The 15464-nt window shown below is 52.7% G+C and overlaps 1 protein-coding gene across 1 annotated transcript in view; it reads right to left on the bottom strand.

Annotated features, from left to right (window-relative positions):
* The window catches only part of OTOF (otoferlin), a 91582-nt gene that overhangs the window by 22300 nt on the left and 53818 nt on the right, over positions 1–15464 (bottom strand). The window contains exons 8-13 of the mRNA XM_004268112.4: positions 15303–15357; positions 9144–9275; positions 4688–4750; positions 4178–4262; positions 1340–1499; positions 281–467 (exon numbers count right to left, since the gene is read on the bottom strand). Of these exons, the coding sequence (XP_004268160.1) occupies positions 281–467; positions 1340–1499; positions 4178–4262; positions 4688–4750; positions 9144–9275; positions 15303–15357 (682 nt within the window). The remainder of the gene's footprint in view (positions 1–280; positions 468–1339; positions 1500–4177; positions 4263–4687; positions 4751–9143; positions 9276–15302; positions 15358–15464) is intronic.

Genomic DNA, 15464 nt, shown 5'->3' with positions numbered 1-15464 from the left:
GGCTCTTCTCCCTCTCAGTGGCCCCCTCCTCTCAGCTCTTGGTGACCTGGGGGCAGTGAGGAATCCCTACGGCCCAGTCTGGCCTCGCCCCCCCAGCCCCTCTGAGCTAGAGCTCCCCTCATCTCTCTCTCCTCACTTCTAGAGGTGACTCACCAAGGTGATCAAAGGCCAGTCTCGTGGCTTCTGATTTTGCCTCACATCCATCCCCAGGACCTCACACCCAACCCCTTGCACCTCTGGTGCCTGTCACCCCAAGCCCCAGCCTCCTGCACCCCAATACCTTCTGGCCGGCAAAGAAGACTTGCACGTAGGGGTCGACCAGGTCCTTGTTCTCACCGATGAAAGCCTTCTTCATGTTGGCCATCAGGCTTGTGTTCATGCGGGGCAGCCCCTCTGCTCGGTAAATCTTCACATAGAACCGGGCCCACTGGCGTTCGGAGGGCACGCCCTCGGGGAGCAGCAAGTTCCTGCCGGCACATACGCCAGGGCTGTGGTAGCCAGCCCCGGGCACCCCGCCTCCTGCCTCAGCATCTACATACCCCCGGGGGCCGGGACAACAGGTGAAGGACGGCTGAGAAGGCCCACACTAGGACTAAGAACACTGGAGTTTAGGGCACCTGCTGTCTTGTGATCCTGGGCAAATCTCCCCATCTCTCTAAGCCTCAGTTTACTCACCTTTAAGATGGGAATAATATGATATTCCCTCTCAGAATACGATAAGGCTCAGATAGGTTAAAATATATGAGTACTTTGTAAACTGTAGCATGGGAGACCACTCTTAATAATATTATCCAGTTTTCTCAGCTGTGTGTCACATCTTTCGTCTCCTATATAAAAACCTCACAACTGGCCCCCACTCTCCCTCCCTGGCCCGTGGAAGGCATGATTCATTGGATCCTGCACTTTTCCTCACTGAATCCAGATGAGGTCCCAGAATATTTCTCAACAACCACTGTCAGCTGCCTGGAACTGGTACAGAAAATAAAATCTCTTTGCTCTCCTGCGTGTAGACTCAAGACCCAGCAGCTCTGGGACTTTGCTTTTTTTTTTCCAAGTTTCTCACAGTCAGAAGCCTGGATGTCAAATGACTGTCACTCGTGACTGTCCTCTGTGAACCCCTGCCTGCCCTTCCTCAGTCCTTTCTGCCCCATGAGGAGAGTCCCCGGACACCGAGGCTGGCCTGGCCTCAGTCCTTCCAGGGAGAGATGGGCCATCTGGGCATAGGGGTAGGGAGATGGAGGGTGAGATCTCTGGGCAAAGTCCACCCTGGGGGTTCCCTTGGTGTTCCAGGAAGGGCTGGGCCGGGTCTCCAGGGGCTGGGGGAGGATGGGAGCCTCACCCCTCAATGTCTTCCTCTTCCGTCTCGTTGGCCTTGTGGGGCGTCTTGATGTTGTCCCCCTTGCCCACCACGGCGATGTCACACTTCACGTAGCCCTTCAGCCCCGCGGAGATGTCGTCGGGGTCCGACAGGATGGCCCACTTGTGGTGGAACTGGTGCTCTGCAGTGGCGAGGAGAAGGGGCTGCACCTGCTGGCCTACCCAGGGCGGCACCTGTCCTCGGGGCAGGCCTCGGAGCCCAGGTCACCAGGTCTTGGGGCCCTGGGGCCACAGCTCTGCCTGCCTCTCGGCCAGGGAGACAGAGGTCCCCGAGCAAGGGTGGCCGAGGCAAGGCGCCGCCCCTGGTCATGCACCCAGGCGTGTGGCATGGCTTCAAACAGAGGAGCCTCCTAACTGGTTTCTCTGCCTGCAGCCCTCCTGCCCCCAACCCATGCAGTCAACCACCATGCAGCTGCCAGACAGAGCCCTCAAAGAGGCCCTCCCTCTCTCACTCCCCATTTCAAACCCACTTGAGGTTCGCCAGTACTTGGGGGAAAGACCACAGACCTCAGCATCCCCTGTGGGGTCTCCTGATACAGCTCTCTGCAGCTCGCAATGTTCACCCTCCGCCCGCCCACCCCTCCCCCCCCACCCCGTGCTCCTGCAAGCAAAGCTGTTTACCCCTCTCTGAATAATTCATATTGCTCTTTCATACCCCCATGTCTTTGTGGCTGCTGTTCTTTGAGCTTGGAATGCCCCCATCCCTTCTGCCCCCTACCCCAACCCTCCACCTCCCTATTCACACTTCTAATCATTTTGTTCATGTGTCTCCTCTTCCATGCAGCCTTCCCTGACTTCCTCAGAAGAGCTGATCCTGGCCCCTTTCCATATGTACATCTCTTATCTCACTGTCACTGTGATTATCTACTTATTGTCTGTCTCCAATTTCAGACTGAAAGCCTCCTAGAGACAGACACTGGTAGTGTCACCCCAATACTCCCAGGAATTAAGACGGTGTGGAGGAAAGGACAGATGTCAGGAGAGGAGCCCACTCTAGGACGGATCTGCCCCTTCAGGTTGACTTTAAAGCTGTTTGCAGGCGTAGCCTGTACGAAGGGCACATCTTCTTCCTTGATTTTGTGTGGGCACTGGAATCTCCAGGGACTCAGAAGTTTCCTCTTCCCCTCCCTCCTCTTTCAACTTCTCCTATAGTTCAGACCTGTTGCCAGCAAGCCTCTGTCTCCATTTGGTTCTGTGAGATGTGTTCAGGACTGTGTGCAGAAATCGGCCTGTTTGGGGATAGGCCAGGCCAACTGTGTCTCTGGAGAGATAGTGCCATTTCAGAGTCCGAAGAGACAGACCGGGATGGTGAGAGCGGAGTAAGCCATGTGTGTGAGGGGTCACTGGAGGCTGTCAGCTGAACTGGCGCATCTCAGGAGGAGGGGGCCATGTCCTAGGCTGCCCCAGAGCTTCAAGGGTCTTGCCAGAGTGGATGTTTGTGGGATGGATACAGGAACAGATAGATAGCCAGATGGCTGGATGGGGAGATGGATAGTAGAAGACGGGTGGTAGGGTGCCCGGCTGGCCTAAAAGGTAGATGGATAGAGGGATGGATGGATGGCAGATGGATAAATGGATAGAAGGATGGATTAACGTACGGACAGGTGAGTAGGTAGATATGTGGGTGGGTGAAAGAATATATGGGTGGACAGACAGATGTGTGAATGAATGATTAGATGAACTGGGGAAATTTAGCAAGGAAAGAGAATAAGACTCAGGAGGGACATAAAATTTGTCTTCAGAGTTAAAGGCTATTTGAAGAGGGAGTGGATTCTTTCTTTCTGTTCCCTCAGAGAGAGATTGGACTGGATGTTTTTAAGGTCTCTTCGAGCTTGAATGTTCTATGATTTTGTGATTTTTATGTGTATAATCTCGGGTTTTCGGCTTAGATTTCCTGGTCTGAGTCATAGTTATAACATGCGCCAGCCAAGTGTCTACTAGGCTGAACATAAGGAATCGCCAGTTGGTTCAACCTAACAGTTTAGTGGCACCTCTGAGACACAACTTCTTTTAGCCTCATTTATCTCGTCTGTAGAATGGGAAGGAATGCTGGTGTCCCCCTCACTGTTTTGTGAGGGTCAAATGTGATTGTCTGGGTGAAATTGTATTGTCACTGTCAGAGGGCCTAATGGGGTCCTTACTGCACCCAAGTGGCGGGTTCACTTCAGGGACGTGGGTGGGGTCCAGTGCCAGCTTGTCTGCCCGTGGTTCCCAAGCTGGCCGTGTGGTGAGTGCTGTCTGTCAGGCTGAGGCACCTCCTCTGTCTGGTCCAAGCCTCATCAGCCCTCTGGGCCAGGGCTTGGGGTTCCCTCACTAACCCCACGCGGTGTTGGTGTATGGGTTCCCCCAGAGCTGCTGAGCAGATAGCCCACGCGGCTGTTCTCAGGCAGCCTGGGTCCCTGGACGGCTGGTCAGTGAAGGTGTTTTCAGGGCACAGTATCCCTCAGAGACTGCCCCCGCCCCCCGCACTGGGTGTTGAGGACAGCGTGGCTCAGGAGGGACTCTGGAGTCACACGGCCTGACCTCACTGTAGACCAGCTGGGTGACCAGGGAAGCCCCGGCATTTCTCTGGCGCCCAGGCCCCTCAGCTGTAAAAGGGGGCCATGCTGCCGACTCTGCAGGCCTCCCGTGAGCCCCGCCGACTGGGCGCAGGTGGTCACTGCGACTGTATGCAGGCTGGGTACCCCATCGCTCTTTATACCTGAAGACCGTGTGCACTCACGGCCTCACCTGAGCCCAGGGCCCGCCAGGGTGGGAGGGACTGCGTGTCCCGGAGCTGACCGGCTGTGCAGCTACTCACCCGGCTGGGAGTACACGGTCCCCACGTCCATTTTGAAGGAGCCCACCAGGGTGCCACTGCGCAGCAGGTTCTTGGAGTGAATCACCTTCCGGGCAGAACCACCAGTCACCAGTCAGGTGGATGGGGCTGAGGCTTTCCGTGGGGCGGGGAAGGGCTGACTGATAGCGGCGCCATGTCACTCTTTCTGGGGATGTGAGCTTCAGGTGAAGCAGGAGGGCGCCTGGCAGGGCAGGGGCCGCTCTCTGAGGCTTAGTATCAGCCTCGTGTGCCTCGCCTGTGCTCTGCTGGCTGCCAGGTACGTGTGAGCAGGCTGTACGCTCTGCTGAAGGATCTAGCTAATGGGGCGAGAGGGGCCCACACCCAGCCTGTGCCCCACTTGCCCGGCTGTGTGTCTGGGTGCGGGTCTGCGTTTTTAGGGTTGGCCCGCCCAGAGGGGTGCCCTTTTCAAGTCTGCACAGAGGTGCAGTTTGAGCTAAGAGCCCCGCCTGCCAGGGACTGCTCCCCACTCACCGAGATCTTGATGATCTTGTCGAACATGACGTCAGGAGGGACATGGAAGTCGAAGACGAAGTACTGGAGGGGGAAGGACCCAGACTTGCTGTCACTTGGAGGGCAGGGGCTAAATGCCGGGCCCTCCCTCCTGACAGTGCCTGTCTGCACCCCGGCCATTTCCCTTGAGCCCCAAAGTTTGGATGAGCAGGCGGGGCAACCACTGGTCCCCCGACCCCGGGGGAGCTGGGAGTCGTGTGGTCTTGAGCAACACATCTTCTGAACCTCAGCTTCCTGAGCTGTCAGACGGGGGTCATGATGGCCCCCCTCAGAGCCTTGTTATGAGGCTTGATGAGACACATGTAAGATACGCTGTGGTTATATGGGTCCCACAGACATCACCATTAAACCACAATGCTGCCTGGAAGATGCACCCCAAGTTTGGAGGTGTTTAAACGTAAACTAAGCTGAGCCTTGGAATTTAGAACCGATGCACTTAATCTGCTATAAATGTAAGTGCTGTGGGCGCGACCTGTCCTCTCCGGCTGGGAGCTGCCACTCACAGCTGCAGTGCCCACCCATCTGTCCCCGCCTCGGTGTGCAGGCGCTGGGAGCGAGGGTGCGGACAGCGAGCAGAAGGCCCACTGTTTTGGTGAACTTGTGGGCAGGGAGATGGAAGAAAGGTTGCCGAAGAGCTTGGAGTAAATGAGAATCTGCTCCTGGCTGCTGGAGGCTCACACTAGAGCATTGTGGGTAACAGCGCCAGCTTTAGAGCCAGAAAGACTGAGCTTTCACTGTTGCTCCAATCACCTCCCTTCCTGAGCCTCAGTTTACACCTCTGTGACGTGGGGATAACGAGCCAGGGCCGCCATGTGGGACTGCTCCGGGGCAGCATTCACGGGGTTGCTGGGAGGCGTGGTTCAGAATCTAAATGAGATGACCTGGGTCAAGCATTCAACCCAGGCATGCACACGGCCACTGCACAATAAATACCAACTGCTACGAAGCACTATGCCCAGATGATGCTGGTCACGGGGGAATTGAAGCTCTGGAGAGGTGGGTGGTACAGGCATCTAGACACGCAGATGGTAACCGATGCCTTGAGGCTGGGGAGATACCCAGGGAGAGAAGGAAGGACAGTAGGAAAGAAGCAGGCCCAGAACAGGGCTCCAAGAAGCAGCAGCACTTCAGCAGTGGTCACAGGGAGTGATGCCAAGAAAGGCAGTGAGGAGAGGAGCTGGAGAGAGGGGAAGGCAGGAGAGTGGCGGGAGAGGTCCCCAGGGCAGGGGGCGGCGAGAGGATGGAAGGGCCGGGGCGGTCAAGGGAGAGGGAGAAATGGTGGATGTTGAGGTCCTTGATGTCTGGAACAGGGCAGTTTCAGGAAAGATGGGGCGCAGAAATGAGTGCAGGGATTAAGGTGAGGAAGTGGTGGTCACTAGGAGGTATGTGGGACTGAGGAAAGGCACAGCTAGGTGGATAGATAGATAGATGGATGCATGGATAGGTAGATGGATGGATAGATGATAGGCTTCTGGCTCCTGTCCTTGATCGTAATGGTTCTTCATAGTTGTGCTTAGAATATGCTAGAGTGAAAGGCCTTATAGACAAAAGGGAGTCAAAAGAAAAGCAAAGGCAGAGTTGGTGATGTTGAGTGGACGATATAGTGGTAGATTCTTTGGGATGTAGAACGAGAAGGATTCAAGGCAATGGGGGGAGGTGGTTGTAGGCAGAAGGAAGATGACAGTGTCTGGGACCGGACGCACCGAGGAGAGGTCTTGGCCTGGGCTGTGGACTGTCAGCTTGTTCTGGGGGGGGGGGTGATGGTTATGAGCCCCCCTTCACAGGAAGACAGGTCCAGAGCCAGGCGGGAGGGTCAAGGCCAGGCCAGGTGCCGCAGAGCTGTGTCAGCCCTAGGAGAGCGAGCTAACTAAGCTAGAACTCTGCGCTGTCTGGGGTCGTATTCCTTGTAATTCCTGAACATATTTCCCTTTTGTGATTACTTAGAAATCTAAGTGATGTTGGTCGTTCCCACCTCCCTCTATTGTGTTTAGTGGAACCAAAGGTAGGTTCCCATCAACTCAGAGAATTAGCGGGAAGCAGCACACCCCTGGGACCAGAAGAAGAAAAGGGAAAGAAAATTCTAGCTTTGGGGCTGGGAGGAATCATGGGAAGATAGTTTAGTGCACTGGTTCTCCACTGGGGCTGATTTTAACCCCCGGGAGGCATTTGACAATGTCTAGAAACCTTCTTGGTTGCTACATCTGAGTGGAGGATTGCTATCGGAGGATTGCTTGTATCTAGTGGGTAGAAGCCAGGGACGCCGCTCAGTATCCGACAATGCGCAGGACAGTCCCTACAACAAAGAATTACCTGGTCCAAAGTAGCCACAGTGCTGAGTTTGAGAAACTCTGGTTTAGAGGAAACAGAAATTGAATAAATCAGAGTTACTTGTGTTTGTGAAAAAGAACAAAAATATGATCAGGTGTAAATTTAAGATGATCCAAAGATGAGTGGAATAAACAGTTTTAGCGGATATAAATGTAGAGTTTGGAAAATGGAACTAGGAAGTGTGCTGTTTGCACCCGCTCTGTGGCCAGGCTTGAGCTTGGTGCAGAGCAGATGCCCAGCGGATGTCTATTTCTTCGTCTGGGTAAGTATCCATTCAGCAAAGTGTTACCAAAGCCCTCTAGGTACATGGCAGGCCCTGGGCTGGGCTACAGCAATGCAGGAGACTGGGAGCCTCCCGGGTTAGACATGAAGAACCAAATGCAACTTGGGGATGTTGTTGTCAGAGAGAGAGGAATGCCCTGACCTCTGACCTAGAGAGTGCCAGGAAGGCTACTCAGTGCAAGGACATTTGAGCTGGGCTCTGCAGGGTGAGTAGGAGTTTGCTGAGGAGCCACAGAGTGGGGAGAACAGCTCTGTTTCCTTGGGAAGGAGGAAACCATTTGAATGAAACATGAGGCATGTGGGCCTGCTGCAAGGTGAGCCCTCCCCTCAGGCAAACATGGCTTCACCACTATCAGATAACTGTGGAAGGCCATGGGGCCCTGTCTCCACAACTGTTAGGGAAAAATAGATGTTATCTAGGCCGGAGGTTTTTCCAGTCAGGGATGTGTCCTGACATAAGGTCAGAGGTGTCCAGCCCGAATTTCCTGACTCCTGGGAAGGTTGCCACATGGGGCTGAGGGGGGTCCTGAAACAGCAGTGTCCCAGCCCTGTGGCCCTGCAGGAAACCAGCTGTGAGAATGGGGTCCATTTGTGGTCATTGAGGAGACCTCGGCCAGGCTCTGGCTTTAGCCTGGGTCCCCGTGAAGGGCAGAGCTGTGCCTGGGTTTTCCTCCTGAAGGCCCACGACTGGGGCCGCCCACAGTTTCCCAAGCGATGCCCTCCCCCAAGCAGCAGACGGCACCCTCAGCCCTCACCACCCCCAGGACGGACACCGAAACACAGGATGCAGGTGCCTCGTTTGGCCAGGGTGCCAGCTGACTTCTGGCTTAGCCTGATGTGTGCTCAGGCATCTGAGGGGCATCCTTCCCCAGAGCTGATTAAGATGGGTCCCTCCCTGGAGCCCAGAGTCACGATGCTGTGTCTGGGGTGACCGTCCAAGGTGGCAGACAGAGCGCTGGGCAGAGGCAGGGCAGTCTGGGCCCTGCTCTGTCTACAGTACTCTCTGTGATCTTGGCCCTTTTCATATTGTGGCCTCAGTCTCCTCCTCTGTAAGATGGAAAGATTGAACTAGGTCTGTGAGGTCCTTTAACTTCGATGTGGCCTCAAACAGCTGCAACGAACAGCAGTGGGTACTGGGCCTTTTACCCCTCACTCCCCAAGCATCACGGCCAGTGGTCTGGAAGGACCCCGAAGAGGTTCAGGTGCCCATGACGGCAGCTGAGCAGAGAGCGTGTGCACACAGAACCCGACTCTGGCACGTAGCACCCGGGCCAGGTCTTTCTCCAGGAGCTTCAAGGTCCCTTGGGTAAGATGGGATTGATGGTGACAACTTCTGACAGTGTGAGAGTCAGAAGAGATGACGCACCAAAAACGTTTACGAGAGTGCCCGCCGCCATGCAGCAGGTGCTCGTTAACGGTGCCAGTGCCACCACGGCTGGGGCTGGAAGGAGGCGGCCCCGCCCCGGGGCTCTGGCCTGGGAAACATCTGGGACCAGGCCTCAGGGGGTGTGCAGTTCACTCACAGGCGCTGCTGGGAGCAGCACAGGAGGACCTGGGGTGCTATTCCTTTCACAGGGTGGCCCCTGGCCAGACCTGTGTCTGGCTGGGATCTGGACCGGGGCTTCAGAGGGGGCAGCACTGCATGTCAGCAGGCTGCGGGTTGTAACGGGCGGGCCAAGGTCACGCCGGCTGGTGGCCCTCTGTGCCCCTTGACTCCCAGCTTCTCCTGCTGGGCCCCATGGGGCCGGGGCCCAGCCTCTGCCGTGGTTCGGAGGCCCCTTCCCCACCTGGGGCCCTGGGCGCTGACCTCGTTGTAGTAGGGGCAGTTAGTGGACTCCTTCATGGAGGTGTACTTCTTGTCGTCGCCCACCTCCACGCACACCACGGGGTCCACGTTCAAGCCCACCAGCTGCCGGGCCTCGATCACCGTGATGCTGACCTGCGGGCGGGCAAGAGGGGGACCGAGAAGGAAAGCGGGTGAGGTCGGATCTGGTCCTGCAGGAGTCGGGGCCCGGGCAGCGGGCTGGAAGGTGCCGGGAGCCAGCACTGGATTTGGGGGCCAGTCGGCCTGCCGTACATCCGCTGGTGATCCTGGGCTCTTTCCCCCACTAAGCCTCACTGTCCTCATTTATAAAGAAAGGACGTGGCTAGATCACCTCCAAGTAGGTGTGCAGCAGAATTACCAGGTGGGAGGGGAAAGATGGTGGGTAAAGACCCTGAGGCCCCGGCCACACTCCAGACCAACGCAGTCCAGTCTTGGGGGAGGGGTGGAAGGAGTGGCGTCCAGCGGCCATATTTTTAAAGCTCCCGGGTGATTCCATGTGCTTCAAGTTCTCCCCGGCATCAATGGCCCTGCCTCACCGAGGGCTGCAAACCTACCTCCCAGGTTTTGTGTACTCCGGGATTAAGCTTTCTAAGTCTCCATTAACATGCATTTAATTTTCTGCTCCAGCATTTCTCATTTTAAGCCTGCAGGCCTCTGACATCTTTTTTTTTTTTTTTTTTTTTTTTGGTGGTATGCGGGCCTCTCACTGCTGTGGCTTCTCCCGTTGTGGAGCACAGGCTCCGGACGCGCAGGCTCAGCGGCCATGGCTCACGGGCCCAGCCGCTCTGCGGCATGTGGGATCTTCCCCGACCGGGGCACGAACCCGTGTCCCCTGCATCGGCAGGCGGACTCTCAACCACTGCGCCACCAGGGAAGCCCTGACATCTTTTTTATTTCTGGAATTTGGCTCCCTTTCTACATTCCTGGCTCCCCTTCTTTTGTTTAATTTCTTTGAATGCCCAGTGAGGCTTTGGTGCCCACCTGAACACACCTTTTTTGCCTTGATACTTGTATGTTGTGTGCATTCTGTGTCTTTTTCAGTGGCATCCACCTCTCTGGAATCTTATTTCTATTATGGGAAGCACTTTTTCAGTTGTTCATCCATTCAACAAATATTTGCATATATATATATATATAGAGAGAGAGAGAGAGAGGGAGGTAGAGACGTGTGTGTGTGTGTGTGTGTGTGTGTGTGTGTTGGTGTATGTGTTTGTGCACATACTCTTCCTGAACTCTCACTGCTTTGGATCTGGAGGTGTCAGTGGCCATGGGTGGGCCATGACAAACAGGAAGAGGCACACACTCGGGGTTGCTGGAATGGCATTTTCTCAGCTATGAGTGGAAGACACTACCTATCTATAAGTTTGTGTGAGGGTTGAATGAGATAATGTGCATCATAGTGCTTCATAAACAGTAGACAGGTGTAGGGAATGTGAGCTCTTGTTATAAATGGCTTCTCAGTTAAGTGGCTGGTGTCCCAAACAGATAGGGTCGTGTGTGACGCTTAATACTGTTTCATTTAAGTCTCTTGAACTTGCATTTTAACAAAATAGCTTATGTCGAGCTAGTCTCAGCATTTGCCTCAGCACTCCTCTAATGAAACTGTATGGAGAAACATCTTGGAGAGCTGGTATTTTAATTGCTGTGCTTTGATGCAACTACTAAATATGATTTTACTCAAGAGAATCATTCTCCCTTTTCATGAAAAAGAATAGCCATGAAAATTATCATCCACTGCGTCCATCAGATATTTATATATCTTATAAATATTCGGAAGGGCAAGAAAAATCCACACAACAAAAGTAACGATGTTAACAAAATAAAAACCCTGATGACAACGAGAACGTTACCAAGCAAGTATGTAGAACTGGAAACTGAACATTTACTAATTGAAGTAATACTTGAACTATGAAAACAAGCATTTCTATGTGGAATGAGGTTCCACAGGGAATGGAACTGAGAATCTGGAGCTCTGAAGGAGTTCAATAATCATTGTTTCTTCAGGGAGCTAAAAGGGAAATAGAGCCAGCTCTGAGAAGTTTACTGTGAAGAGAGTAAACAGGCACTTGAAGTCCTTCCAGAACATTCTTTGCGTAGTAGTTTATAGAGTTTTAAGCTCTATGAAACTTTATACCAAAGATTTTTTTAAGAGCTCATTATTTCCCCAAAACTAACCCATCCCTTTTCCTCCACTAAAAATAATAAAAAAAAAGATTTTCTGTAACTCAAGACTGGGAAGTAGACAAACACAGTTTTCGTATAATAAGGTAGTAAAGATATACCATCAGGAGATTAACTTTTGCAGTGTGAGAGGTTGGCTGGTTTTTATGTTTTTCACCGAGGGACTCAGCCGTAATGATAGCCTTTTTGCCCCCTGCTCCTTTTCAGGACCCAGAGTTCCCACCTTCTTCCACTGAGCAGAGCCAGTAATGGTGGACGACCCTAGCTGGAAGCTCTGACACCAGGCGGGAAGCAGGTAGGGAGGGGAGGGCACAGGGCTGAAAGGAGAAAAGGGTGGGGCAGGAGGAGGAGGCTCCAGTGCGTGCTCTTTGCAGGCTGAAGGGTGGCCTGAGGAGTACCCTGAGAGTGCACAAAGGAGGTCGCGGCCTGGCGTTGGTGGGGGAGGAGAATGCCAGTCCGGGCTCCCCTCGCCTCTCCGTGCTCTATGGAGGGGAATGTATCATTTGGACTTGAAATTAAAAAAACAAAACATTAAACTCTGAAGAAGGGGATTTCAGTCATCAGCAGAGGACTCCGTCTTTCCATGATGGAAGAGGGGGAGGCAAATAGAGCCACTAAGGGACCAACTGACCAGCTGACCAGGGTAACTCTTTTGGTGACTGACTATTCCATCCTCTCCTTCCAAGATAAGGGACATAATCCTCAGGTGACTCCATGAAACTCATCACAAGGAACACCGCTGAGTGTAAATCTATACCTCTGTCCTGGGAGAACCCAAGAGTCATGGTGCTTTGTGACCTGCTTCTGAGGGATCTGACCGGGCTGCAAGAACATCGCTGGGAGCTGGAGATGAGAGGTGGTGGACCCTTTAGTACTGCTCTTCTGAAACATCCTTTATGTTCCCTCGTCTCCAGGTGACAGAGATGTGACATGGCCAGTTGTGCATTTTGAGAAGATCACTCCAGTGGTGGCGTAGAGCATGGAGTGGAGGGGGCAATATGAGAGCAGGGAGATCAGATAGGAAGTGGCTGCCATACGGCACTTGAGCTGGATAAATGACGTGGATGTGAAAACTGGAGAGATGTTTGGAGGTGAAAATGTATATGGTCTTGGTGGCGGGAAGAGAGGGTAGAGAACAGACTCAAGACTCTGTGACCCGCCAAGTACATCCCTGCCAAGTGCCAAGCACCAAGCTTTGCCCACTGTGATGGGGAAACTGCATAGTCACTGGGAGGAAGCTTTGCCCACTGTGATGGGGAAACTGCATAGTCACTGGGAGGAAGCTTTGCCCACTGTGATGGGGAAACTGCATAGTCACAGGGAGGAAGCTGCAGCTTCTCGCTTTTGAGATGCCAATAATCAGGAAAGGGTTTTCGCATTACATGCATTCTAAACAGAAGAAACAAAGGGCCTGAGTACACCATGGTCTTTTCACCTTGGGACCTCCTTTCAGTGCTACCCGATCTTTAGGATGGTTCTGAGCCCTGAGGATCCTTCCTGAATCTGAGTTCGGCTAAGTGCCTCTGGCTGAGGTCTTTCTAACTCAGCAAAGCCAAGTTCTCCAAGAGAGTGAAGTCCTTCTGATAGGTTTTTCTTGCTTTATACATTGTACTTATTGAAAGCAAGGATAATTCCACATTTGCAACCCTCACATTGCATCCTCAGCTCTCTCTCCAAGTGTGTTAACACAGTGGAGATGTGAATCAACCTGTCAGGGAATACTGTGTTACCAGGTCCAATACAACTGTTTTGTTCAGTTCAGAATGTTTACAAAGTCTTTGGAGGCTGACTGTCTGGTCCACTTAATAAAAGTCTCTGTTAGGAAGTGGTCTGAAAGAGCTTTTGAAAACAGGCAGTAGGTAGTAAGCTAAAGACGAACAGGAACCAGAGGGAGAGACTGTTCAAAAGGCTTAATTAGAGAGAAATTAGTTGCTCTGACTATGGGGTAGGACACCCTCAAGTTTGAACCTTGCTTCTAGCTTTGAATAACTGTGTGACCTGGGGCAAGCTCCTTACCCACCCTGGGCCTCAGTTTCTCGCCTATGAAATACAGTAATACCTATACTTGGGTGGTTGTTAAGATTACATTAACTTAAATGGGAAACATACCTACCTAGCCTAGTGCCTGGCACACAGTAAACCTTCAAAAAGATAACAGTTACATTAGCAGCAACAGTAACGGTGACACCATCTTCTATGTGCCTTTACATGGCGGGCTCGTGACACTGTGGATTGAACGGTATCTGACTATGGGGTCTCTGCTCTTTAGAAGTTTTTCTCTTCTCAGAACACAGAGGAGCAAAGCCCTGAGCTGAGCTTCCTGGAAAAGCCCTCAGAAGTGTTAGGACATTGTGTGCTTGGGTTTTGGCAGAGAGGTGAGGAGGTGACATTCCCAAACCTCCAAGGAGCCCAGTGGTGTGAGGTTGTCTGAATCCACAGGGGCAGGTCCGCTTGACACTGCCTGGGGCTATTTTACAAGCCCCTGGGAAGATGGTCACCGACTGGATGAAAACAAACCGAAGCAAGGATTCAGAGAGACAGGGTGCATCCTTGAGGAAATGTGACCAGATGTACCTGATACAAAGAAAGCTGGGGTCAAGTCCTCAATATTATCACCTGAGTGAGGTGAGGTGGGCTGTCCTTAAAGAAGGGAGCATGGGGCCTGGGAAATGGGCATCAAAGATAAAGCCCTAACCCGGGAGAAGGGTTTGCTCTGATTCTGGGGCCTGGCGCTGGCCCTAGGCAGGAAGTGCAGTGGCATTCAGGTGAGGTCTCCTGAAGGCTCTGCCCTCCCAACCAGCCAGCAAACTCCCTCAATCCTGGGAACGCCCAGCAGTCTTTTCACCTACAACTGGGTCTTGATAGCTCCTAATGAAGGGTCCAGAGGAATTCGTGGTCCTTGGGCCCTTCTTGTTTGCAGTTTATAAATAAGTACTAGGTACTTCCGGCTTGTATATTAGCCTATCGTGAGTTATGTTAGTGTAACTCAGTCTCTCAGGCTCCGATCAACACTGGGAAAAGAGACAAAATTGAGGGTGTGGCCCTGCAAAGCTGAGGATGAGGCCCCAGGCTGGGAGGGCTACACTGGGTCCTGCTGTTCACATGGCCCTCTCCCCACAGTTCCCAGCCATGCTCATACCCCATCCATCCTGCCTGCACTGTGGCCACATTAGCAATCTTACAGCTGCAAATCTCTCCCTATCTCAGCCATTTTAGAAACATACAAATAAAAAAATTAAGTGTTAATTTCAGAAAATACAGAGAAGCAAAAAGAAGAAAAAAACACCCACATTCTCAGCATCTATAGATAGCCAGGATTGACACTACTTCCAGCATCAAAATAATACAAAGCAACAATTTAAAAAAACACACCAGGGGCTTCCCTGGTGGCACAGTGATTGAGAGTCCACCAGTCGATGCAGGGGACACAGGTTCGTGCCCCACATGCCGCGGAGCGGGAAGATCCCACATGCCACGGAGCGGCTGGGCCTGTGAGCCATGGCCACTGAGCCTGCGCGTCCAGAGCCTGTGCTCCGCAACGGGAGAGGCCACAACAGTGAGAGGCCCACGTACCGCAAAAAAACAAAACAAAACAAAACACCAAAATATCTATCTTTCTTCAGAGACACTTATTTAAAAAACTTTTTTTTGGATGCTCTTTGGTCTTTTAATGGTTTTTCCAGGTCCCTCTCACTTTATAAAGACCGTTACAAAATCCTAGGAGGGCTTTGACCAGCGTAAGCAGAGTTCTCAAGCTGCTCTTTGGGTTTGTACTTCTCTACTTATGACAGTGCTGTGAGTGCTTTCCAGGAACAAGCTTACTTTGGTAACATATATTCAGCTTGTGGTTCTCTATGACCCTCAGATCCATGCCTTCACAGAGTCTATAACGCACATCTGGCCAGAACCCCTCACTAGACAGAGTCGGAAAGGCATGAGGCCTCTAGCTGCCCCACCTACCTGGTAATCCATGGGCCGCCCGGCACTTGGCTCCATCTTAATGTCTGGCTTGGATCTGAGGAGGAGAATGTACTGTCAGGCTGGGTGTAAGGGGACTGCTTGCAGGGGAGGAGGGCACTGGCAGTGGTTAGACCTTGGAGAAGGGCAGAAGGACAGAATCAT

This window comes from Orcinus orca, chromosome 13 (assembly GCF_937001465.1).
Source record: "Orcinus orca chromosome 13, mOrcOrc1.1, whole genome shotgun sequence".
Classification (NCBI taxonomy): domain Eukaryota; kingdom Metazoa; phylum Chordata; class Mammalia; order Artiodactyla; family Delphinidae; genus Orcinus; species Orcinus orca.
The sequence above is the reverse complement of the archived record's forward strand: the minus strand, read 5'-3'. Positions and strand labels throughout refer to the sequence as shown.